This window comes from Musa acuminata, chromosome BXJ3-1, assembly GCF_036884655.1.
Source record: "Musa acuminata AAA Group cultivar baxijiao chromosome BXJ3-1, Cavendish_Baxijiao_AAA, whole genome shotgun sequence".
NCBI lineage: Eukaryota > Viridiplantae > Streptophyta > Magnoliopsida > Zingiberales > Musaceae > Musa > Musa acuminata.
Window position 1 is genome coordinate 20019240 of NC_088349.1, and position 26516 is coordinate 20045755.

Genomic DNA, 26516 nt, shown 5'->3' on the forward strand with positions numbered 1-26516 from the left:
TAGCTAATAGCTTATTTACTATTGTAAAGGCAATGATTTGAATTCAAAGACGAATGAAAAGAAAAGGAGGAAGTTTATTATGTAAATTATGGATAATAAATTACTGATTTATTATTCTTTTTATAAATTCGGGATGTGACAAATTTAATGGTATCAGAGCAATGATTTTGTGGACCTATTGGAATATGGGATCCTAGGACTGGAATATTAGATGACCCAATTAGTGTTTGGGATTTAGATTTTGAGAATTAGATTAAATACAATATATATTTAAGATATTATGACCATTTTTAGTCAAATATAATTTTCTTTATAAAAATAGTTGATTAAAGATTTTACTTGAATTTCGTTAAATGACTTGAAATAGGATTATAGAAGGTCAAAATTTTAATTTTTCTCTAAATTAAAATAAGTGTCATATTAGTTTATCTTATAAACTCTCATAAGATTTTATATTTTGAATATGATTTTTCCATGATCTTCTTGTCCCCTTTTTGAAAAGTAGATTAGGGATATTAATTTAATTATAGAATATTTATTTTATTTTTGAGATATATATGACTTAGTTATTCATTAAGATTATAGTAAGTTTTAGTTATCCTCTTAATGTAAAAGTTTTGATAATTTTAAGTGCAAAAATTTTATAGGAACTTTATAAATATAAATATAAAGTATTTACCTTTATAATTTTTGTTACTATATATTATTCTTAAAATTGAGATTAAATTTGACATATGCTAGGATGGTTTGTAGAAGTTATTGTTGACATTAATAAAATATGTGACTTTGAAGTTAGAATACATTTGATCGTGCATTGATATTTAAACTTAATTGTATGAGTAATTAATTTAAATATAATTTTGATTTAATGTAAAATTAATTATCAGATATTATTTGTTTAATGAAATGATGAGTTTAATGAGAATTAGATATAATGTTATTTCTTTGACATATATAAAATATAAATCATTCGAAATTATAAAAGAATATACGTTGAATAGTTGGATAAATTTTCATCATTTCAATTGCTTTTGTTGAGTTGTACCTTAACTTATATTTTATGTCAACAATCAATTAATTTTTAAAACTTAAAAATTTTATTGATTTATTAGATATAGAATTTGATATACTTGGGTAATCTAAAACCAAATTTATTCAATAAGTTTCATTAATCTGTCATATATTTTATGTTAAAAATATATAAATATATATTTCTGACTGAAAAGTTTTCGAGTGTTACATTTAATTAAAATATTTTTCAAGCTAATTTAGTTTTGTCCTACTTAGTATTTCAAAAGCTAACTATATTGATTAATGTTATTTTTAATCAAATTTAGAGACCAAATTTCTATTAAGTGGGGGAGAAATGTAATCATCGATAATTTCTCCCTTAACATAAATTAATTACTATAAATGATATATTGCTTTATTATTAACTTCTATATTTGTGTATTATAGTTAAAGAAATAATTAAATTTGATTTCCTTAATCACATGGATAAGTTAGGAATTCTACTAATCAATTAAATTATTAATTGATTTATTTCCTAACGAGTGATTTGATATTTAGGAAGTAAATAGTTTACATTTTATTTTTGTGTGTGAACTATAAGAAATAAATATTATATTACTTTTTTGTGTGTAAAAACAAATGTAAAATAAATTAAATATAAAAATTAAATTATTACTTACATTTCGGGGAGATCTCATCTTCTCCTATATAAAGGGACTACTCATCCCTCATTCTCTACTAAGCCTAACAATAGGAGGATTGAGGAGATGACCTTCCGAGGAGATGATATCAAGGAAGGGATAATCGAAGAGAGGTAGGATCCTTTCTTTTTAATTAGCTTTGATTTGTGTTTTGAAATCTTAACGTTGAGATTGTTATAATTTTATAATGAATGATGATGTTTTAATTTCGAAATTTCATGATTTATAAATAATAATAATTGATTTGTGATGTTAGACTGATTATTTGATTTGTATTGATCTTTTAAGCTTAAGTGAATTTTTAATATTGATTTAATTATTAAAATTCTTATTTAGTATAATAGTTCTAATTTATTTAATTAGTTATATCTATGTTTCAAGAATTATGTGTGAATTTCTGTAATGTAATTAGTTTTAAATTTTAGATCATGAATGTAAAGTTTTAATTAATATATTTGAGTAATTCTTTAATAATTCTAAATATTGAAATCTAATTTGATAAGAGGAGTCTAATTGGCGTCTGACTTGAGTCAAGTTGATCGATCAGATCGAATCGACTCAGACTATGTGGTCATGTATAACCTAGCTTATGTGACTAAGTACAACCTAGCCCATGTAGTCAGGCATGACCCAACCCATGTGGCTAGGTACGATCTAGTCCATATGGCCATGTATGACCCAGCCCATGCGGTAAGATACGACGACCCAATCATGTGGTTAGGTATGGGCCAACTCATGTGACTAGGTACAATCCAGTCTATGTGGCCATGTATAACCCAACTCATATAGTAAGGTACGACCTAACCATGTGGCTAAGCATGTGCCAGCTTATGCGGCTAGGTACAACTCAGTCTAGGTGGTCAGATACGACCCCAACTCATGTGTCTAGGATCAACTCGTGAGCCAAGCATGGCCTAGTTCAATGGTAAGGCCCAGCCCAACTTATAAGTGAGGCTTAGTCTAGTCCATGAAGTTAAGCCTGCCCAGCTACGCGATTGACATTAGACATTTCGTCGCTCCTTTTATATAGCCGGTCGTACCTCAACTCAACCTAGTATTTGGAACAAGTATATGCAATGTATATGACCCGCTCAAGACTTAGGTGGGTTGGTTCGGTTTGGGTTAGCACTATACGACATAGTCCAATCTTCCTCTCTATTGGTTTGAGCTCATTAATTGATGAAATCAAACAGGTTTGATAAGTTAAAGTCGATTTCAAGTGATTCCAAACTAACTTGACTAGTTCAAACCGATTTGACCTAATCGAGATCAATTAAATCTAAATTAGATCGGTTTAGGGTGATTCCAGACCGGTTCTATAAGGATTTGATATTGGTTCCGTTAGATCATAATCAAATTGAATTTGGTTTAAGTCAATTGAGCTATTCCAATTAGGGTTTTGATTGATTGAGGATTATTGAGATATTGATGTTTAATGCTTTTATGATTTGATGAATTTAAAGGTTTTATTTGAAGGTGTCGTTTGAAAATGATTATTGATTTTCTATGTTTATGATATTGATATGATAAGTATCATATAGTAGATGTGACTAGACTAGTAGTTCACATTGGGAGTGCAACCTGTGAAAGGAGCTACGGGCCTATCATAGTGTGGAGCCACCAATGAACATAGTCTAGTAGATTTACATCAAGTATGGTCTCTCATAATATTTAATCATATTGATTTCTTGATGTATGCGTGAGTGATTGAATGAGTATAAATAAATGATCATGAATGTTTATGTATCCTTGCCGAGGTCAGGTATGGCGATTCCCTTCGGGGATTAGCTGGCCGTCAGACGTGATGGTTAGACTGTTCCACCATCCGTTGTTGGGAGGAACGTGTCCCCACTTGGGCGGGTGAGGGATATCACTCCATCCGCTGTTGGGAGTGCGATATGGATTATCTCCATTCGCCATTGGAAGGAATCCATCCCGTGGAATATGCCTCTCCATCCGCTATTGGGAGAGTTTACCATTGGGTGATGTACGTCTTTGTTATTATGTATGTGTTGCTTGTGGCTGATGCATGATTTTGTTTATTATGTAAGAAATTATCATCATTTTTCTGATGCATAAGTTTTATGATGAATAGATATATTTTCATATTAAATTATTGATATTTGTTTATATTTCATGAATATTGAAGATTATTTTTATGATTTTTCCGAGGTTTCTACCAACATGTGTGGTTGCTGATGTGTTTTTATTTTATTTTTATTTTCAGAATAATATACTATTATTTAATAGATTTGAAGCTTGGGTGGAAGAGACTTGTGACCTTGTGAAGAAGATGTCATTTTTCTAGCTAATAGCTTATTTACTATTGTAAAGACAATGATTTGAATTCAAAGACGAATGAAAAGAAAAGGAGGGAGTTTATTATGTAAATTATGGATAATAAATTACTGATTTATTATTCTTTTTATAAATTCGGGATGTGACACATAGTCATTGATGTAGCCTGGTCTTTTTATTGCTTGATCCAGTGTTCCTCTCAATTATATCAATTATCAAATTTGTCTTTGCAGATATGAAGATGATCCCTGTTGAAAACCATGGAGTTCGATGTATGTCCATTGGGTTTCTTGTCGACAAGGATGCACCAATTGTATGGAGAGGTCCTATGGTTTGTTTATGCATCTGTCCTTGTTTTTCCTTATTGTGTTCTTTGAGATTCATCACTTATATTTATTTTATGCTTCTACTAGACATTATTGGAGTTGCTTCATTAGTTTTTGTTTCTGTTTTTTTCATTAAATTTCATAGTAATTGGCCAAGTGCTTCTCATTCTTAAATCAATTATTTTGCGTAGTTACATGATGTCTTGATCGTCAGCTAGTAGTTTGTCTATCTTACTTTAGTTTGTGGTTTTGATACCAAACCAGAAGATAAGCAACATTAAGTATTGTTCGAAGCTAGTAAGAGAGACAGATGTCCAATGGAGCATAGGCAAAATACCTGCATAATAGTTGGTTGGTGGAGACTGTACAAGTGTTTAGGACTGTTTGGCGCACAAGGTAATGGTGCTGCTGCATCTGCTGGCTTAGTTATGTTGAAACAATGTGTCCAGAGCTTACTGGGACCAGAGACCTGGTCCCACCGCATCTCTTACCTACACCAATCCAGCCAAGAGCTGTACCTAGTTGGTCATTGTACGGCTTCATTTGACCTTTTCAAGGCTTGAGAGCTGTTTTGTGAATCTGCTCCTTTCCAACTAGGGCAGCTCATGGTGATGAGTCACATGAGACACTGCATCTTGGCTTGGAAGGTCAACAAGGATTCTGGCACGAACTTGGAGACGAACATCTCCTATTTTCTGCAGGGGATAACCTGTATCAAAAACTTGGAAAGACTAAATTGTGTGTTGATTAAAGGAGCCAACAGACTCTAAGACAATAGTCTTTAGACAGCTAGGGACTTGACTGGAAACTCAAGGAAGCAGCAGGACAGAATTACAAAAGGAGGTAAATGTAGCAGTTACTATATTGTCGTGGTTACTGTCGCAGGTCACAATAGAGCATAGATCCTGTAGCATTTTACCATAGAAGTTGCTATATATGAACATTAATCACTATATAATTTGGAAGATGAATTATTATAGTGAAGAATGAGTTATAATAGGATTGATGTAGTAATCAAGGTCTGCCATACCGAAGTATGCCGCCCGTATCGGTCCGATAGGTTATCGGTACGCGGACCTCCCAGTATCGCTACAGTGTTACAGTGCTACAGGCTAATACTGTAGCACTGCTACAGTATGAAAATAAAAAATTATTCGGTACACCAGGGTGTACCGCTCGATATGCCCTGATGTACCGCTCGGTACACTGGTACCGTACCATACCATACCGAGCCCGGGTCGAAACGCCGGTATGGTATGGTACAGTACAGCGAACCTTGGTAGTAATAGCCATATACATGAGACGCTATAAACTTTAAGGCCATACATAATAAACATAGTTTAGTGTGTTGTTATCTTGGGCACTTTTTAGAATTGGAGAAAAAATTGTTAGAGGTGTGAATTATAATAAATTTTCTATCGGAGAGAAATGATTACTGTGGCTTCTTCAATTATCCTTATCTTCTATGGACAGCATCCTTTACCATCCAAATCTTAAATGGTAGTATGCAGAGGACACTATCTAATGATGCTTCTAGAACATCCTTCCCGTGTCAATTACTAGTTTATGATCATCAGAATATGTTTCTCTGTTTGGATGTGCAGGAAAGTAGCGTATTACAAAGTCTATACTGACATGCATCTATTGATGGCTTCAGAAAGTTTTATCATACATACGTTGCCATAGATAACTGCAACATACCCAGATTATTTATTTTCCCTCAGTCCATACAGGTGTATAAGCATTACAGAAGAAATTTGAGTAGACCACTATAATGACAACACCTTCAGACAATTTTAACATTGAGAGAGCATACCATGTATCCGTATTTCGGAATGAATCATATTCTTAATAGTCTAGACATGGACCGATGTGGTTCCAATACACAAAATTGATTTCCTTGATTAACATTGTGATTTTTGGTATTGTTGGCCTGGTCTCTTCTCACATTATATTGGATATCTTGGTTTACTAAATATGGTACTACAATGACACAAGCTGCTTGTTTAAACCACCATTAAGGATATGTATTTATTGGATAACTAAACTAGATATATGGATTAGTACCTCTCAGTATATTATTTTCTGGTATTATGATGACACAAGCTACTTGTTTAAATCACCATCAAGGATATGTATTTATTTGGAAAAGTTCTTAATTTTTCATTTTAGCATTTGTTGGAACAGCTATTTATATGATATTTTCGTTTTGACTTTTTCAAAACTCCTAATATGTTTATTTATATTGGTTTTGTGACTTTAAGCTATTATTACTCTCATGTCAGTAAGAATCACTATTTACTGAATTCATCACACCTATAGGCTATTTTTAACTTCTAACATCATGTGGTTGACTCAACTTCAAAAATCATTATTATTACTCTTATGTCAGTAAGAATCACTATTTACTGAATTCATCACATCTATAGGCTATTTTTAACTTCTAACATCGTGTGGTTGACTCAACTTCAAAAATCATTGTTATGTTTAAGGGTTGGTTAGTGCAGAAATGGTTCACTGGTATGAATAGACAATATTCGATGTAGACAATGTTCCCATCTTTAAGGAGACTTTATTGTTTCTTGTGTAATGAATTTTATTGTAACTAACATTCAACCAAATACAATTGCAGGTAATGAGTGCTCTTGAGAAAATGACAAGAGGAGTTGCTTGGGGAGACCTTGATATCCTTGTTGTTGACATGCCTCCTGGCACTGGAGATGCTCAGCTGTCAATATCCCAAAGACTGCAGTTATCTGGTACTTAGAATAGATTAAGTGATCTATAGGTTAGATGTTTCTTCATTTAGCATCTGCAAAATTTGTTCACATTCGTTAAAATTCAATAATAATTTTTATATTTTATTTTGCTATTCTTTTATAGATACAGGGCATTCTTTCATTGTGGAAACTAGATCTTCTTTGTGAACTACATGAAACTTTGGTTTATGCTGATTGATCTATACCATTAATATTCATGACGCAAGTTCAAAGATGATCCAAAGGAATTTTATGATTTAGTCAAATTACTTATTAAGTGTTTATCGAACATGTTAAATGCTTCTTGATGGTGTTATATTGAAATGCATAATGGTTTTGTTCAAGGAAGTAACCTAACCTATACAGTACATGGATAAAGATTCATATTCCATAACTCATACAGAAACCAAATAAAGAATTTGAACCAACCAGTCACCAGTAAACAAGCACCAGTTACACATCTTCTTAAGTGTCATTGTCTGATATGGGCAATACTACTTGTTTAATAGCTCAAGTGTGTAAGGATTTTACATTGTGTTAGTGTCTGAATTGGTCATCAATCCACATCACAATGTCGAGCCGACATGATCAGGTGCTGGAAACTATTATTGTGTAAGTCGACTGATCAGCCGACTTGATCAGTTATCGTGCAAGGAAGTTAACTAACCCATACAGTACATGGATAAAGATCCATATTTTGTAACTCATACAGAAACCAATTAAAGAACTTGAACCAACCAGTAGCCACTAAACAAACACCTACAACACGTCTTCTCTAATGTAATTTTCTGATATATGTAAGGTTACTTGTTTAATAACTCAAGTATTTAAGGATGTTAGCTTGGGTGAACTACATGACTCTTTGGTTTAGCTTAGTGTCTGAATTGGTCGTCAATTGGCGTCACAGTGTCAAGCTGACTTGATCAAGTTATTATGTTGAGGGAACTGAATCTTTAGTCCTTTAAAGGTGAATTCCTCCAAGTGGATCCCTCGTGTTGCGAGTGTCACTTGCAAACTAGTGCCAGGAATAGGCCCAACAAGAAAACAAAGAAAACTCAAATTTTTTTTTATTCCTCACGTCCAGGATTACGTCCCGGATCATTAGATAAAAATCCGAAGATGAAGAGAGAAACAAAGAATATCACTACTGTGTAAACAAAGAGTTTGAGAGTACGCATTACACAATCTCCAAGATAAGATCATTTTCGAAAAAGGGAATAGATTACCTATTTTTTCTTTTTACCACATATACTATAACTCCTACGCTCAAGTTAGCAAGAAGTCTGAAGTTCGGGTATTAGATTGGATCAAATTGAATCATATTGATTTGCTCAAGATATCTTTTCACAATCATGCTTGGGGATCGACATGTGTCCCACACATTGAGAAGCAGATTCGAGGGTGGTGTGAGCTCTATAAATGGATCCTCTCCCCATTCAATTTTCATATTTCAATGTTGATGTCGTTGGCTTTCTCTCAAGTTTCATGATTGTGATCGAGTTAGGTTGCTCCATTATGAAGTCGGTCAGTCTCCTTTAGGTCATTCCTCGATGGATTCGTCTTTTGAAAGTTGGTTTGATTCGTCATCACATCCCTCTGATGTCTCTAGCTTGAGGAGCTAGAGCAACATTCGATGGAAGCATACTTGAATGAGGTCTCTTTGTCATTAGAAGAGGCCACAAAAGCTGATAGTGGGGATTTAAGAAGACTTCAAGTCATAAAGTGGGGATTTGAGAAGACTTTAGGTCAAAGTGCTTCTTTTATTTATCATCACATATAAGGTTCTGAATATCGTATCTGATCGATGTACTGATCAGTTGTTGGTATGGTACGTATCGAGCTATACCGAGCATACCAACACATGGTACACTAAGGTGTACCAATGTACTGCCCATACCGGTCCTCTATCGGATCGGTATGTATCGCCTGTATTGAGCAGTACGGTACGGTATTGCAAACCACTTCACATCTCACTTCTAAGATACCTAAGTCATACAAGACTGTCGTTGTTACGTTGACATCTTTTCTGCACACTTGTGATCCTAGACACTTATGTTTTTATATTCTGATGCTTCGGAGGTGAGGTTGCACTTTGGTTTTCACTTCAAACTTTCATTGTGGAGTGTTTCCGTTCATGGTTGATCTCTCCCGCTTAGATGACATCTAAGTTGTGGCATTATCTTATAACATTCATTGGTTTTTTTCTGATGCTAAATCTTTTGCACACTTGCCTTAAGGTGTGCTTGAGGACCAGTTCATGTCACTTATAGCTTGTGAGGGCTTTAAGGCTAGGGGACCGCCATCTTCTAATCAGTGATTGAAAAAGGCGCTTTGGCGCTCGCCTAGGCGCTCGGGCGAGGCGAGGCGAGGCCCGAGCGCCTCGCTAATCTCCCAGGCGGCGCGCTTCAAACAGGCGTCGCTTGGGCGCTCGCCCGAGCCCAGGCGTTGGGCGCTTCGGGCGAGCGCCTGGGTAAACCAAGGCGACCGAACCAGGATTCTAGGTTTGGTTCGGTCCTGGTTCGGTTGGTTATTTGGTTCAATCGAACCAACTAAACCGATATAACCCTTACCCAACCCTAACCTGCTACCGCTGCCACTCCCGATCCCGATCCCGATCTCGCTGCTAGCCGCTGTCGCTGCTCGCAAACGCTGCCTCTGTCGTCGCTCGCCGCTGTTCGTAAACGGTGCCTATGTCGCCGCTCGCGCCTCTCGCTGCTCGCCGCTCCTGCTCCTGCTGCCGTCGCTCGCAAACGCTGCCTCTGTCGTCGCTCGCGCCTCCCGCTGCTCGCCGCTCCTGCTCCCGCTGCCGTTGCACGCCGTTGTTGCTGCTCGCAAACGCTGTCGTTGTCGCCGCTCGCGCCTCCCGCTGCTCGTCGCTCCTGCTCCCTTTCCCGCTGCCGCTACCGTTGCTCGTCGCTGCTTCCTCGTTTCTCAGTCAGCAGGCTCAGTATACAGTATACTGTTAATATTAAGTTTATTTGAAATGATTAATTTTCAATACTATTAATAGATTAATAATATATTATTTTGATTTTAATGTTGTTAATTTTTATTTATTTGAAATTATTGCTAGGTTTTAACATAAATGGCAAAGTGTAGAGAGCAACTCAATAGAGTCTCCAATGATATCAAAAAAAGATCTTGCATGAAAGTATAATTATTTGAAGGATCCGAAAGATCCTAATGCAGTGACTTGCATATTCTGCGATAAGACTACCAGAGGTAGTATTTTTCATGCAAAACAACATCTAGTAGGAAATTTCAAGAATGCAGCAAATGTCCACCTGAGGTAAAAGAAGAGTTGTTGAGTTATATGAATGAAAAGAAAACAAAAGAATGAATCTTACGGGAATTTACCAGAAGACAATGTTGAACATCTCAGGGATGAAGAAGATTATTCTATGAGTATTAACCCAAGTGAAAAAAGAGTATACGACAAAAAAGGAAAAGAAGTTATGAGTACTAAGAAAGGTAAAAAAGGACCGATGGATCTATATATGTTTTAAGGATCCCAGAAACAACAAGGGCAAGCAGGAGGCTCAAAATTTAGACAAACAAATATAAGTGATGCTTGTGATAAAGAAATAAGAGGAAGAACAATTCAGCACATTGCTCGCTTCTTCTATCAGGTTGGTCTTCCCCTTAGTACAACTCGTTTAGACAGTTTTAAGGATATGATTGAAGCTATTGGAAGATATGGTGCAGGATTAAAACCTCCAAGTTATTATGAGATGCGAGTTCTATTGCTGCAAAAAGAGTTGAATTATACAAATGACTTACTAAAGGGCCATAAAGAATCATGGGCTACACATGGTTGCTCTATTATGTCAGATGTTTGGACTGACAGGAGGCGCAGGAGTATAATTAATTTTATGGTTAATTATTCTTTAGGGACTATGTTTGTGAAGTCAATAGATGCTTCATCTTTTGTAAAATCTGGAGACAAGATATATGATTTACTTGACAACTTCGTGAAAGAAATTGGAGAACAAAATATCGTTCAAATCATAACCGACAATGGAAGCAACTATGTTTTAGCTGGTAATATTCATCTTTTGATTTTGTTAATTATTTTATCTTCAATTAAGTGTGTTAAACTCTTAAGTCTTATCATTTTTGTTATCTTTTGTCTCAAGTAAATTGCTTGAATAAAAAAAACAACACTTGTATTGGACTCCATGTGCAGCACATTGTATTGATTTAATGTTGGAGGATGTTGGAAAGATCTTAGAAATCAAGAAAATTTTAGAAAGGGCAATTTTTGTTGTTGGATTTCTTTATAATTACATTAGGGCTTTGAATATGATGAGAGAATTTACAGGGAATAAAGAATTAGTGAGACATGGTGTCACCCGATTTGCTACTTCATTCTTGACATTATAGAGCGTGCATCGTCAAAAACATACTCTGAGAAATATATTTACCTCTGAGAAATGGGTGACAAGCAAATGGGCAAAAGAAGCAAAAGGCAAGAGGGCTGCTGATATCATCTTAATGCCATCCTTTTGAAATTATGTAGTTTATATATTAAAGGTAATGGACCCTCTTGTTCGAGTCCTTCGGTTGGTGGATAATGAAAATAAGCTTGTAATGGGATATATTTATGAGGCTATAGATAGAGCAAAGGAGACGATTAAAAGATTTTTTATTGAAAATGAAGAAAAATATGAGAAAATTTTTACAATCATTTACGAAAGATGGAATTGTCAACTTCATCGTCCCTTACATGCACCAGGATATTATTTGAACCCTGAATTCTTTTATAAGATTATATCTGTTGGATTTGATGCAGAAGTTTTGGGTGGATTATATCAGTGCGTTGCAAGATTAGTTCCCAGCCTTGAGGTTTAAGATAAGATTATTCATGAATTAATTTTATATAAAAATGCCGAAGGTCTTTTTGGAATTCCAATTGTCGTTCGATCCAGGACAACTACGTCTCCAGGTATTAATAATTTGATATAATTAATTTCATATATATTATGTTACTATGTTATTGCTAATAATAACATAAATTTTGCAGCTGAATGGTGGAGTCTATTTGGAAATTCCACCCCGAACATACAGCAATTTGCTATCAAAGTACTTAGTTTGACATGTAGTGCTTCGGGTTGTGAGCGAAACTGGAGTGTCTTTGAGCATGTAAGGATTACTAAATATTTTTGTTTTAATTAATTTATTTATTTAGATATATGTATTAATATATTTTTAAATTATATGACATGATAGATTCACTCGAAGAGAAGAAATCGGTTAGAACATCAACGATTGCACGATCTTGTTTACATAAAGTATAATCAAGCTTTGAAGACTCGTCATGATTTGCAAAATAGATTTGATTCAATCTCATTGCAAGATATTGATGATTCAAATGAGTGGTTAGTAGAAGAAATGGGTGCTAACTTGCAAGATGCTGAAGACGAGCTTGTATTTGAAGATGATAGATTGACATAGAAAGATGTGGCAAGAGCTTCAGGTGCTGGAGAATTACAAACATATACAAGACAGATGTCAAAGAGAAAAATGAGTGCAAAAGCATTAAGCTCGGCTCCTGTTATTGTTGAAGACATAGAGAATAAAACATATCTTGATGAAGAGGAAGGAATCGAAGGACAAGAGGAAGAAGACGAATTCAATGAAGATGATTTGTGTGAAAATGACGATAATATTGATTATGATGAATGACTTTGATGTAAAATTTTATTGTTTTGAATTTTGAAACTTTTTGTTAATGTGACATTATGATTTTGTATCTTAGATTTTCTTAATTTAATAGCATATTTTTATTTAAAATTTTAAATAATTATATTTATTAATTATATTATATATTTTTATATTTTAGCGTCTTGCTTCGCTCGGGCGAGCGCCTGGGCGAGCCCCTAGTGCCTCGGGCGTGTTTGGACCTTGGCGCCTTTTGGCGCCTAGCGCTTTTTAAATCACTGCTTCTAATAAAGGATGGAAGAAGAGGGTTTCTTCGTAGGAGATGGTTAGGTTTGGATTTAGTCTCTTGCGATCAACATATCGTATTGGCAATCTGGTGGCTTCTCTCACTGAAATTGAGAGGAAACAAATGGATTGAATCACATGAGTTTTGGCCATGTCTTCACTCTTCAGCTATCTAGGATGAATGAGAGAGGCTTGTCGAAGGTGAGTTTAGTCTTGCTTCTTTTGTCTTTTATAATGTTTCCATTCTCGTTGACATGAATGCCAGTGATCTCCACGAGAATAATGATCTTGGGAATGGCTCAACCCTTGAGTCAAATCAATCGACCCCTTCCGGGATTCAACTTAGGTCCCTTGGCTCCATCGGTGAGACTAGACGGTAGAAATTCATGTTTGCAAGGAGAAAAAAATTATAGGACAAAAGAAGTATAAGAAATAAAGTCCTACAAAACAACAATCACAAAAAAAATAAAAGATTAAACCCAGATCGACAAGCCATCTCTCATTCATCCTAGGGATAGTTAAAGACATGGGCAAGTCTCTCGTGAGTCAATCCACTTGTTCCATCTCAACTTCGATAAGCTATGTGCGAACCACTCGAGGCTAAAACCCGAACCTCGACCATCTCCCATGAGGAAAAAACTCTCATTCCATCCTTTCTACCTTAAAGCCCTCATGAGCTGTGCAAAGTAATATGAGTTGATTGTCAAGCACACCTTAAAGCAAGCGTGTGAAAGATTTAGTGTATGGGGAAAGCCAAGCTGATGACACCCCCCAATAAACTATAAGATAGGGCCACGAGTTGGATGCTACACAGACGGGGGAAATATGCCACAAACGGAAACATTTTGTGACAAAAGGTTGAAATGGAAATCAAAATCTAGCCTCTAAGGCATTAGAACATTCACACAAAAGTGTCTCTGACAATAAAAGATGTTGATGTACCTATGACGGTCTGGTGTGACTCGGGTATAAAAAAACATTGACCATAAATGGTTATGTATCTCAGAAGTGAAATACAATAATAAACAAAAGAAGCCCTTCATAACTTGAAGTCTTCTCTCAGCCTCAAGATCGACTTTTGTGGCCTCGAAATCTGCTTCCATCGAAGGTTGCTTGAGCTTAAGAGGATCAGAGGGATATGACAACAACTAGAACAAGCTTATGTGAGATGAATCCATAAAGGTTGACTTCATGAGGGAGGAACCTAACTCGATCACAAGTATGAAACCCAAGAGAAAGCCTATGATACCAACATTGAAGTATGTTATTAAAGAAGGAGGGGGATCCATTTACGGAGCTCACACCACCCTTGGATCCTCTTCCCAAGGTATGGGACACATGTCGCTCCCAAAGCGTGATTTCAGAAAGTATTTCGGGTAAATTTGATATTATTCGATATGATATGATATGATCCTTCTTTTTCCTTAACTTGCACTTAGGATTTCTCGCTGACTTGAGGTTGGAGTTACTGGGTTGGGCCTATTCTCAATGCTAGTTCTGTATGTATCATTCACGATGCAGGGAATCTGCTTGAAGGGATTCACCTTTAAGCGACTAATCAATTGTTTGGGAACTAGACCAAGTGGCTTCAGTTTTCTGACATGGATCTACAACCAATTCTGACACTATTATATTGATTTATCTATTACATGAATATTTATGGTGCATGGTTAAATGTGATCAAAACAAATTTTGTGATCTGCCAAGATATATGTTATAAAAAATTCAACAGCTCAACAATACTGAGAAAGCTCTTGTTATCATTGGATTAAAATACATTATGATTTCATATAGAGGAGTCTGACTTGTCATTCATTGATACCGATCCATCCATATTGTATAACTTGCTGAAGAAAATGATGGCGAAGGAACTGCACTAGTTAGTTACTACTAGATAAGTACCTTTAGTACATTTTCTCAAGTGTATACTTAGCTAACTAAATTTGTTGTAAGACAACTTTGTAGATAGCTTTGACATATAAAACCAGTTTAGCAGTAGGTCCAGGATGCTTATACATAATAAACAAAGATATAATTCAATGATGGAAGTTCTGAAATTGGTAATGTTCTATACTGTCTAGATAAATAATTATAAAGTTTTTGTGTGACAAATACTAAATAGGAACACATTTTTTATCCTAATTCCAATCATTTTCAGAGCTTATAGTCCTGGAAAAAGATTTAATTTATTGTTTTCATTGTAAGACACCAGAGAATCTTTTTGACGTTATTTATTTATTTATTTTTGAAATATATATTGGAGTTATAACATTTATGATGCAGTTCATTTTGTTCCATCTAATGCATTGGTAGGTTACTACAGAATGTAGGGATCATTTATTTAGATTCTTGTTTGCTGGGTCTTGGATGTAAGTTTTCAGATACCGACGTGTTATTTATGTAGAGTGGAAGCCTCACTCATATCAACTCATCATCAGTCATCTGAGGTCCAAACTGAAGATTAGCTTTGTCAAATATCATTTGCAACTTCTGAAAGATGATACATCTGAAACATTCTAACATATGCATTAAGTGAAGAAAAAATAAGCAGCTTTAACATCATAGAACTTATTGTTATTTGATTAAAAATAAAGAAGCATCAGAGCAATTTGAGATTTGTATTGTATTCATATAGAACTATTTTTATTAATTAAAGTAGCCTGGTTGATAGTTTTAATGCTTTAATTTTGTTTTCTAAATGTTTTGAACATTAAAGAGCACATTTAACGAAGTTGTTTTTTGTTTGGAGCCACCAAAATTGAAATCTGTGATAGAATTGAGTTTTAATCCTCTCCCCATATATATATATATATATATATATATATATGTATATAATTGAAATTCTTGTAGTCGTGATTCACTACCATTTTATAATGTCTCAGGTTTTTGTTTCCACAGATCATACAGAATGTTTGATAATAATATTTAGTTTTGATAGTAGCTATATTTTATATTTTAATATTGTCTTTCTAGCAGGTGCCTTGATTGTTTCAACTCCACAAGATATTGCATTAATTGATGCACGTAGAGGGGCTAATATGTTCCGCAAAGTTGAAGTCCCTGTATGATAGCTCTTTGAACTATTTCATTTTGCATTTGGCTTCCCAACTTCCCAACATTTTAACACAAAGCATGACAAGTTCATAATTGTTTTGCAGAATATCCTTGGTGTCCTAAGAGCATATGGCATATAACATGCTTGAGACATTTTTTGCATACTAATAATCTTGCTTTTTTGAGTGTCTCTTGATTCTTGTCTTGTTAAATAATATATTACATTAATAGAAGTTTTTGCTTTTGGTACTCAATGATTTCCTATTAAATTTTCCATCTCTTTGGTTCAGGTAAAGTTTAGAGAATAATGAATCTTGAAGCATAATATTTGGGAGGCCATTCCATATAATAAAATAGTTCAGAAACCATGAATATGATAAAAATGTTTTATTTAGAACTAAAACTTGTTTCTGCATCTAATTTAGTAAATCTAAGGGACCAAAAACACTTAAAGATACTTGATTAAAAATAATTTAATCGACAAAGAAAACAAAATATTTTTGCAAAGTATACTGGTTTGCATCATCCAGTGTACTTCAAGGTCATAAGTTTGTTGTCATATTCACTTATTCAACCATCACCACATCTACAAAGTAAAAAAGAATGTTGGACAACCAAAGAATTTCACTAGTATTACTATAGTAAATCACTTGCCTGCACATGATAAAATCATCAATTTTTTACTTTTTTACTTTCAATCTGAGATTTATTTTTGAAAGAGCACCTCTTGATTGCCAACATTGGTATTCATGCACATGCATTTGTCACAATTCCTGGAAAATAAAGCAATTTGGCATGCGACCTTTCACCTCACTTGGTTTGATCAAATTGCCAGAACTATAACTTCATCCCTCCCTTTGAACAACTTACCTTTGCAGTGGTGACAATGTGAGCTTTATCCTACGCTTGCCTATTATAATAGTATATTTGATGGTTGATCAAATACTTTTTTTCCTTTAAGCTGAATTAATAATTTGCAGAACCTTCTTTGATCTAACCCTAACACTTTTGCCACAAATAACAAAAAAAAGATATGTAGCTAATAATAATTTATTATATAATGCCTAAAATAGCTTGTTATCCTAATTACAGTTATTGTCTGATAGTTTGAGAAGTCCATGTTGACCATCTTCGGTCCATTTTACTATATGTTCATAAAGTTGCTTTCATACTTGTTTTTGATTATCTGGGATTAATTACTTGTTTTATTTTCTTTCCAAATATATCCCTTTAGATCAACCATGAGCCTTTGCCTGTATATTATAAGAGTCTGAAGGTGGTGACTGACAAAATATGCTAATCAGATTTTCTTTATTTACACCTACCATCGTGAATTTAATTAATGTTTAGTAAATATCTTTTTAAAGGAACTTGCTCTTATAATGAAGATGATAAAATTCAGTTGTAATAAGGACACCCCAATTTTTACTGTCATTTTCTTCCTAGTTTCTTGGGTTTCAAGCAAAATTTCATAAGATGATATGGACTGTTCTAAAAAAAATAAAGGTGAGGAAGACATAATTATATGAATGTAAATCATTGAACCCTTCACCTGATGTTACAGTTTCAATTAGATGTAAAAACAAGGATGGAGAGAATAATGATGGTGGAGAAAAAGGAGCTCATTTTATTTGAATCTGGATTTCTTTATGGCAAAGGTTGGCTGCTAGTGAATGGTGCAGGAGATAGTAATAAGTATGGCTGCATCGGGAATAAAATAGAAACAAAGAGGGGATGTAGGAGATGAATTGGAAAAGAGGAGATTTTATTTGGCCATTACAATAATGTATGGTAGGCCTAGAGGTGGTATTGTGGCAAAGTAGATGCAAGTTCTGGTTTTTTAATTTTATTCTTAGACCTAAAATTACCAACTTTTTTTGGAATACATAAAATTCAGAAATATTAAATGGAAGTGGCATTGGACATGGGTAGTGGCCATTCTTAGTTCATTATTTTCTCATCTTTTTCTGCAAGTACATGTTCCTTCATATAATTCTTATATCATTACATAGTCTTATTCTATTACCAACAAAGGTACTTTGAATGTAGTTATAAACATATTTATCCAAATTTCAGATAGTCAAATAAATTGATCTAAATATTTTTATGAAGCTTGACTAAACATTATATATTTTATCAAGTTCATAGTTTTTTATTTTTTAAATTGAGTTTAGTTTAATTGTCATATATGTTGGTATGGCTAGGAAATATATGAAAAGAATAAGGAAAGCAATATTAATTATAACATTAAAAAAATAAAAAATTCAAGTTTAAAGGGAAATTTTCATAAATTTAGATTTAAACAAGTTACTAGATCTAATATTGGAATCTCAAATCTCGAAATAAGGAATGAATATCATGAATTGAGATCATGTACCCATATTGGTTTTGAGGAATGGATGAAAAACCATTGTCAAGATGGACTTTTCAAATTTCTAATAATAAGGCAACATTTTCAAAAACAGTTTTTTTATACTTATGGTTATTATTAACTAGGTCTATGAATTCTTTGTTGTTCTGTGATAAAATGAAGGACTTTAATTTATAGGCTTAGAGAAATTTCACAATTTAACCATTCATTTTAAGCAAAGGTAGTATTTATCATTAATAATAATAATATTATTACTCTTTTGTTTTTCATTATCTTTTAGATATGATGATGCCTCAAAAAAGGAATATGACGAAGAACATAATGTAGACAACATTTTTAGCAGTTTTTTGAGATATGATGATGGCTCGAGAAGTGCATACGAAGATGAACTTAATGAAGACAACACCAAGTCTTTGGGTTTAGCCAAACTAGATGTTGGACCATATGTTAGCTTTGTAATGAATTTTATTCTTAAATTAATTACTGTATTGTCACGGACTTAGCTGGTTTTGCCTAAGTCGTGCGACACCCTTGCGTGTCCGTCCGCAAAGGTCATCCTCCCCGAAGCCTCCCATTGTCCCTTAGGACCAACAAAAGAGAGAACGGGTTGGAGAGAACGCCTCAATTGGGATCCACAAGCAAACATCTCCGAAAAACACGTTATAGACAATGCAAATTACAAACAGACTTTACAAGCTCTGAACAGTTGCACAACAAAGGGTAAAATGGTTCATTACAGACCGAAAATCTCTCGCACGTGTCCACATGACACAACCTTTATTTACAAGCCTAAAGAGGCCACCAACCCAGCTAAAATGAGACTATTAAGCCTTCGGCCGTACCTCTACATGCTGTACAAGGCATGAACATGCCAAAAGACACGGACATACATAAGCATTACATCAAACATCTTGTTTAGAAGTTTGTTCGTGACATTCTCCCCCACTTATTCCTTCGACGTCCTCGTTGAAGCCTTTGTCGAAACTGCAACTCCTCGCATTTGCTGAGTCTTCAATCTTCTGCTCCAGCTACAATGCGCCTCTTGGCTTCTAGCTGTTCTCCGCTACTGTTTTTGAGTAGTCGAACCTTTGATCCGCCATGTTGCTTCAACTCACCAATGACTCTAACTATGGTGTGGAGTTGGCTGAGTTGTGTTGATCATTGTTGATTCCTGCGGATCCCCCAGATGAAGAAAAAGACCATCCTTACTGCGCCAGTCTCTCAAATTCCACATGCTGCTTGAACTGGGTGGATGTTTGTTGGAGCTTTAACGAGCATTGTCTCATAAACTTCTGAAGTTTTGGGTCCTTCCTCCACAGAATTTGCTCATTGACTCTTCTTTCACTTGTCACATTCAAGTAGGTTCGCATCACTTCCGCTTTCGATTGGCATTTCGTTGGGAAATGAAGCGGACAATCTACTCTCAGTAGCACTGATCACCGTTGGTGAGGATTTGACGACTATTGTCTTCCATTATCTTCGAAGGGTCTTTGAACTTGTGCAGAGCTCCTCTGCTGGATAGATAAGAGAATTAGGGTCTCGGTTTCGTCCATTCTCTTAAGGGTTGAGAAGGCAAAGGTTACTTGACTTCGCTCGCCTCCTCGAGGTTGTACTCTATGCATCGAGCTGGTTACTAGCCTTCGCCTGCTCTTTGCTCACACTTCTGAAGCACTTGAAGTGTTTGCACTCCTTGCGTTGAGTTAGTTACTGTGATTCACCTTCTCAATGCCATCGAACATCTGGAATGCAGGAAGTTTTCACCCCAACTTGGAGTAATTCTCTCATAGGTTTGGTCGCCTCTGGGATTGTACCGTCTTCTCCATCAACCCTGTCGCCTACTCCACTGAGTAGCAAAGGTACAACACCGCGTACTGCCTGCTTCGTTCCTTGGTTATGCACTCTTACATGACCCGAAGTCCTTCACTTTCGGCTATCTTGATGAGAAGCTCATTGACATCGGTCTTACGAAGTTCCTCGGCCTCTGTCCTTCAGCCTTGTCTCGGTACTTGGAGATTGCCTCTGTATGCTCCACCTCCTCGGCCCCTTTCACGACCAAGCGCTCTCCCTCCATGAGAGCAAGGGATCAATGACTTTCACGGAAGTCCCGCCTCTGCGGTACCATGGCGCTGCCATGCCCATGGCACTACTATCCGTCGCCTCACATCTACATCCCTTTTCTTCACAATCAGTAGATATGCCTCTGTGACACTCCTCCGAGTCCACATCCATTCTAACTGATGCTTGATTTTGGGTAGCAACGTTCGCTTACTCGGCCTTGTCCTCTGACTTGTCGGGCTCCCTTAAGCGAATATGAGCTCTGGAGCAGTCCAACTCTCCAGCTGCTTCGATCATACCTCTGCATGATCAAGTCCCTCCCATGGGACTCACTGGTACTTGCATTCGAACTTTTCCCTTGGTGGAACACAACCCCCATATGCTGATGACCGAGGCTTTCATTCGATGCAAAATTCGATGCACGCACGGAAGACCCGCCTCTACGGTACCATGGCCTTCACTCCTTGAATCCATAGCTTTTCTTGCCGTCGTGTTGTTCACCGAAGTGGAGCTTCCAGTAGCTTCCGATCATACCTCCGTATGATCTAGTCTCTCACAGGACTATGTCGTGTGTATCGCATTGTCACGAACTGTTCCACCACGATCCGCTGCACCATGTCGCCTCCTGGTGACATCTCCATTGCATTCTGATCCTTGTGGAATAAACTCGAATTGTGAACCCTCCATGTGGGGCCTCTGCCAATACATCGCAGGGTCTCTTCCATCTTCGATTTTGTTCGCTCCTTTGACAATTGACCTTCATCCACCCACTCTTGGGTCACACCTAGATGAAGCATCGCTCTAGGACAGTTCGTCGCCTAGTAGCTCCCGAAGTCCACCGACTTCACTGTAATTTGTGCACCATTGTCTGGATCCTGGGCCTCTGCCCCTACCTGCACAATCTCCGCGCACCGCTTCCTTCATGACAACTTGAATGGCAACACTGTGGCATATTCTTCAAGAGTACCCATCTCTGCGTCGTCTTGCCCCGTGCTAAGGCCTTCTAAACCCAACTTCGCTTTCGCAAATTGAGTCGCCTTAGTTCCTCCATCAAATGCTCCTCCGAGATAAGGTGCATGTGCCTAGAAGCTCCCTTCATCTTTGGCACCATGCAAGATGAGTCCTCTCTGATAGAATGAATGACCTATGGAACAACATGATCCTGCTCTTGCCTCTGCAAGAGTTCATGTCCTTGACCTCTGTCCAAGGAAAGCACTATGCCTCCGCTTCATGTTCTATCTTCTATGCTGGCTCCCTTCATGCGGCTTGGGTACTTTGCCAAGTTACACCCAAGGTGTTCCGCTCCTCGTTTTTGCATTGAGTTGATGGTGGCCCTTGTGCCCACCATTCCACGGGTCAGCCCTCCCTTGAGTCCGATCTCCACATCGACTCCAAGTGTGTCTTCATTTAAGTTGCTTTGGGTCGCTCCCCCACTTGATCTCGCAATGCATCCACCAATGCATTCTCTCAAGCGAGATCATGCGACGACTCCTCGCCGCTTGCTCAGTCTATTGAGCTTCGTGGAGTTGTTTGTTGAGGTACTCCTCAACTTGTGAGATCCGTCCCACATGATTCTCCCTCTGGAGAGCCGGGACTTATCCCTCCTGGATAACTGTCCCATTGGAGTAATATCTCTCTTCGTTTCGGAGACCACCATCCCCTTGGACTACTTTGATCTACTGAACAAACTGTGCATTGTTCTGCCTCCTGCAAACGCACTTGCTAGATTGCGACTCCACGTCAATACAGGCCTCGTTGCACCACTCAAGGCCTAGCAACATGCTGAACTCGTTGCACACTTCAGCCTCCTATGGACGTATCCTTCACATGCCAAAGAGAAAGTTTCAATGTTCCATGGCGTCGAGTTTCGGTCGCCTTGGGATGGTCACGAACATTCTATCGTCCGCATACAAGCCCATGCATGAATACCAAATTCTTCGAGTTAGCAATTCCCCTCACCTCTGTGAGCTTTGCATAACTCTTTTGGTCGTTGAGCAACTCATTCCACCTTGCATGATCTCATCCTTTACCAAGCGCCTCGCTTGTCTTGAGCACCATCAAGTATAGTTGTCAACGTTGAGCCGTAGCTCAAACTCAACCATCCTAACCTTTGTGCGCTCCGCATTCTTCCAAGCTTGCCTGTTCTCGTGGTGCCTCTTGCGCGAAGGGTTGGCCATTTCTCTGAATGCCAATGTCAGATGCCCGCTCCTCCGAGTGACTCCTTTTCCCTACATCTCCATGCCCGTTTTCCCCCAAACGGTCGCGCGTGTGCTGACTGCCCTCAACGCAGCCCTGCTAGGTCCCCCACGTTTGCATGCTAAGTGTTTCTATAAGTGCTTGTCCCGCTCTGATACCATCTGTCACGGACTTAGCTGGTTTTGCCTAAGTCGTGCGGCACCCTTGCGTGTCCGTCTGCAAAGGTCAGCCTCCCCGAAGCCTCCCATTGTCCCTTAGGACCAACAAAAGAGAGAACGGGTTAGAGAGAACGCCTCAATCGGGATCTACAAGCAAACATCTCCGAAAAACATGTCATAGACAATGCAAATTACAAACAGACTTTACAAGCTCTTAACAGTTGCACAACAAAGGGTAAAATGGTCCATTACAGACCGAAAATCTCTCGCATGTGTCCACATGACACAACCTTTATTTACAAGCCTAAAGAGGCCACCAACCCAACTAAAATGAGACTATTAAGCCTTCGGCCGTCTCTCTACATGCTGTACAAGGCATGAACATGCCAAAAGACACGGACATACATAAGCATTATATCAAACATCTTGTTTAGAAGTTTGTCCGTGACAGTATGGTCCATGCCTTTGGAGGGAAAATATACAATTGGACGATGTTAGAAGGGTATATATGCAAAAAGCTTAGTACTTTTTGTGGATAAGATTATACCATAGTGGGCATCTGTTTCTTAAATATTTTCACTAGTTAATTCATTGCAGTCTATATTAAAATAAATTTTTAGATTTTTTGGGACATCTTTAACTTTCTACTAAGATTTTTACAAATTGCAATGTTGTAATATGTCTGCATTATGTAGCTCCAGAAGTTGGTTATTTGTGTGGGCTCATTTTAATATTATTAGATTTCATTTGGGAAAAGAGAGAAGGTCGGTTATTATACATATTTAAACCACTCTTTTGTCCTTAAATCTTAATTTAACTGTTTCATATCATTTTTTCTAAATTTCACTTGATTGTTATATCTTATCAAATTTCGGTTTTCATGTATGACATCTTTCTGTAGATTCTAGGACTAATTGAGAACATGAGCTGGTTCAAGTGTCCTCATTGTGGTGAAAAATCTTACATATTTGGAGATGGTGGTGTACAAAGGACAGCCAAGGAATTGGATATGAAGTTTCTTGGAGAGGTAGATTGATTTTGGCTTTGGATGTTTCTATCTTGAGATCCTTGCTTATTAAAGCCTAAGCACCACTCCATGGACTCTTTTTTAGCTGAATATTGTTCTTATGCTTAATTTAAATGTTGACATGTTCACTTTACACAGTGCATCCATTTCCAAGTCATTATCCTACATAACTTACATATGATTCATGCTTGGAACACTAACTGATTTGATAAATGGTGCATGCATATTATGTTTTACCATTCAAGATGAGCCTCATCTGATTTTATTTGCTTCACTTCATTTTATAACATGCAGTATACTATACTTCAAATTTGGTTCATGGCAACTGTCAAACTAATACAAACATTACAGCCAAAAATTTGATAATCTTAAAGATTTCATACAGTTACATAAGTTATATTCTTCTAGGATTATCTTCAGATTAATTGACCTTATCAGGACACTTCTATGTTCCAGTGGTTCGAGTGAAGTCCTGGTTAAGATTTGGTCGGCCTCTACTTCATTTTCGGTTGTTGGCTTAAATATTGTGATGCTTACCTGCTGTATTGTGGCAATTGACTGCATGTCATTGGCAGGGCACTGGTATGAAAGTTTGGCATCCTTTTGTTTACAAACAGGACATGCATGGGGCCATGGGCATGATATGCAGCTTGACAAGCTGCGTATACCATGTTGACTCATGGCCATCTTGTACATGCTAATCCAAAGCTATATCCAAAAGTCAAATTGTCCTTTAGGACTGCATACATACTGAGGAAGAAAAGAAGACTAAATATGGATATATGATTTTAAATAATGAATAGATATTATCATCCTGCCTAGTTTCTCAGTTCCATCAGCTTCTCCTTTGTTCATAAGGCTTTGCCTAAATAGGGACTTGTGGGGAATGTAGTCAGCCAAGCTGGTAAGAAGTGATATGTGATAGCTCTTACAAGCTTGAGCATTGAGGGGCTGTGTTAGCATTATGGTACTAATGTACCTATTCTGCCATAAATATATAACAAAGCGTGAAGTTTTGTGCTGGTCCACTTGTCTAGCTGGTTTGACATGCTTTTTGCGAGGCACTTTATGAAAATGGTTATCCCATATCATTCTGCTCAACTTTGCTGCTTGCTACTATTCCAGACATACTTTCATGGTTTGTGCAAGTTGTATATTAGTTTCCAAGAACCGAAAAAGGCAATTATTCTGATGCCGTTCTTTTGCAACTGCTATTTATCACTGTTTGGCTTTGTAATGTCTTATCTCTTATTCTTCTTTTAGATACCTTTGGAGCTAGATATAAGGAGTAGTTCTGATGAGGGCAACCCCATAGTTCTCGCAGCCCCGAATTCTGGAGTTGCAAAAGCATACACCGATGTGGCGGAAAAGTTAACCAAACAACTCAAGGAGTTGGCAGAGGAACGGCAACTAGGCCCACAGATTATGTTGTGAGACGTCACAATCTGGAGCTTCATTATAAGATAACAATGTGCCTAAATTGCCTTCCAAAATGGACAATAGGTTTTCATCATATGCAGTTGAGGTACTTCTAAGAAGTTTGCTAAATGGGAAAAGAAACATAGCAATAATAGACGAGCAACAAGTGATCAAGGACCCTGAAGGGTACATGGACAAAGATATCTGTGCTTGTAATATAATTTTTGGTATTTAGATTAAGAGGTTCAGGCTGGCGAATTTGTTATATAAAAACCTATGCATGTAAAGCAACTGATGAGGATCAGATTAGTTGTTGTTTCCTTGTAACTGTTTTTGTAACTGAGTTATTAAGAACAGTTGAGGTAGAATTCCAAGAAATTTATTTTGAAGTTTGTGCTTTTATTAGGGCATCTGAATTTCTTTTACCGACTTTACTCTTTATATGTATGCCACGGACCAAAAATATTTTTATTTGAGGCTTACTTTATTCAGGAAATCTTGGTTGGGTTAGGTGGGATTACTAAGGAAAATTTAAGGTATTGTTTCCTTGATTACTTGGTCTGTTTATAGGTAGTAAGCTGAACGTGCTGATCCTAAAAATGCGATTTTGCTTATCTGTTTTGAAGACACTTTTTGGTATCAGGTGCTTTATGTGTTTCTTGTTTATTTATCTTATATGATGTCTCTTATAAGATTGTCAATGTCGGTGTCAAGTTTGGATGAATATGGTAGAAGGTTGCATTAGGTTAGGTTACTGACAACTAATGCAATACTATTTGATCTCATGAATATGGATCTTAATCAATTTCAGTAGAGTTAGATTATTTGAAAGTGATATAGGGTATTTTTACCAGAATTATAAACAGTGGGTTTAACTTAAGAGTCTAGGATGATTGATAGTATTTGAGTTAAGATTTGGTATACTGAAGAGTAGAATTTTAAAGATGATAATGTAAATACCTTTAAGAATAATATCAAAAGGAGATGACTTAAAATTTAGATGAGGATATTATTATTATTATTATTATTTGGATTAAGATGACTAATAGAACTAAAAACTTAATAAAGGATATTCATAGTTAAATTAAAGGTAGTGGTGTTATCTTGAGAGAGAGTTGATAGTGGTACAAAAAAGTTTAAAATATATTTTTTATTAAAAGATCATGTTTTAAAGATTGATAAAATTATTAAAATG

General features: G+C 36.5%; 1 protein-coding gene across 1 annotated transcript in view; it reads left to right on the plus strand.

The window, feature by feature from the left end:
• LOC135582841 (iron-sulfur protein required for NADH dehydrogenase, mitochondrial-like) overlaps positions 1–25710 on the plus strand; it is a 29175-nt gene extending 3465 nt beyond the window's left edge. Inside the window, exons 4-8 of the mRNA XM_065134808.1 lie at positions 4244–4341; positions 6969–7095; positions 16018–16103; positions 23777–23902; positions 25166–25710. Coding sequence (XP_064990880.1) covers positions 4244–4341; positions 6969–7095; positions 16018–16103; positions 23777–23902; positions 25166–25336 — 608 coding nt within the window. The 3' untranslated portion in view covers positions 25337–25710. The remainder of the gene's footprint in view (positions 1–4243; positions 4342–6968; positions 7096–16017; positions 16104–23776; positions 23903–25165) is intronic.
• The last annotated feature ends 806 nt before the right edge of the window (positions 25711–26516 follow it).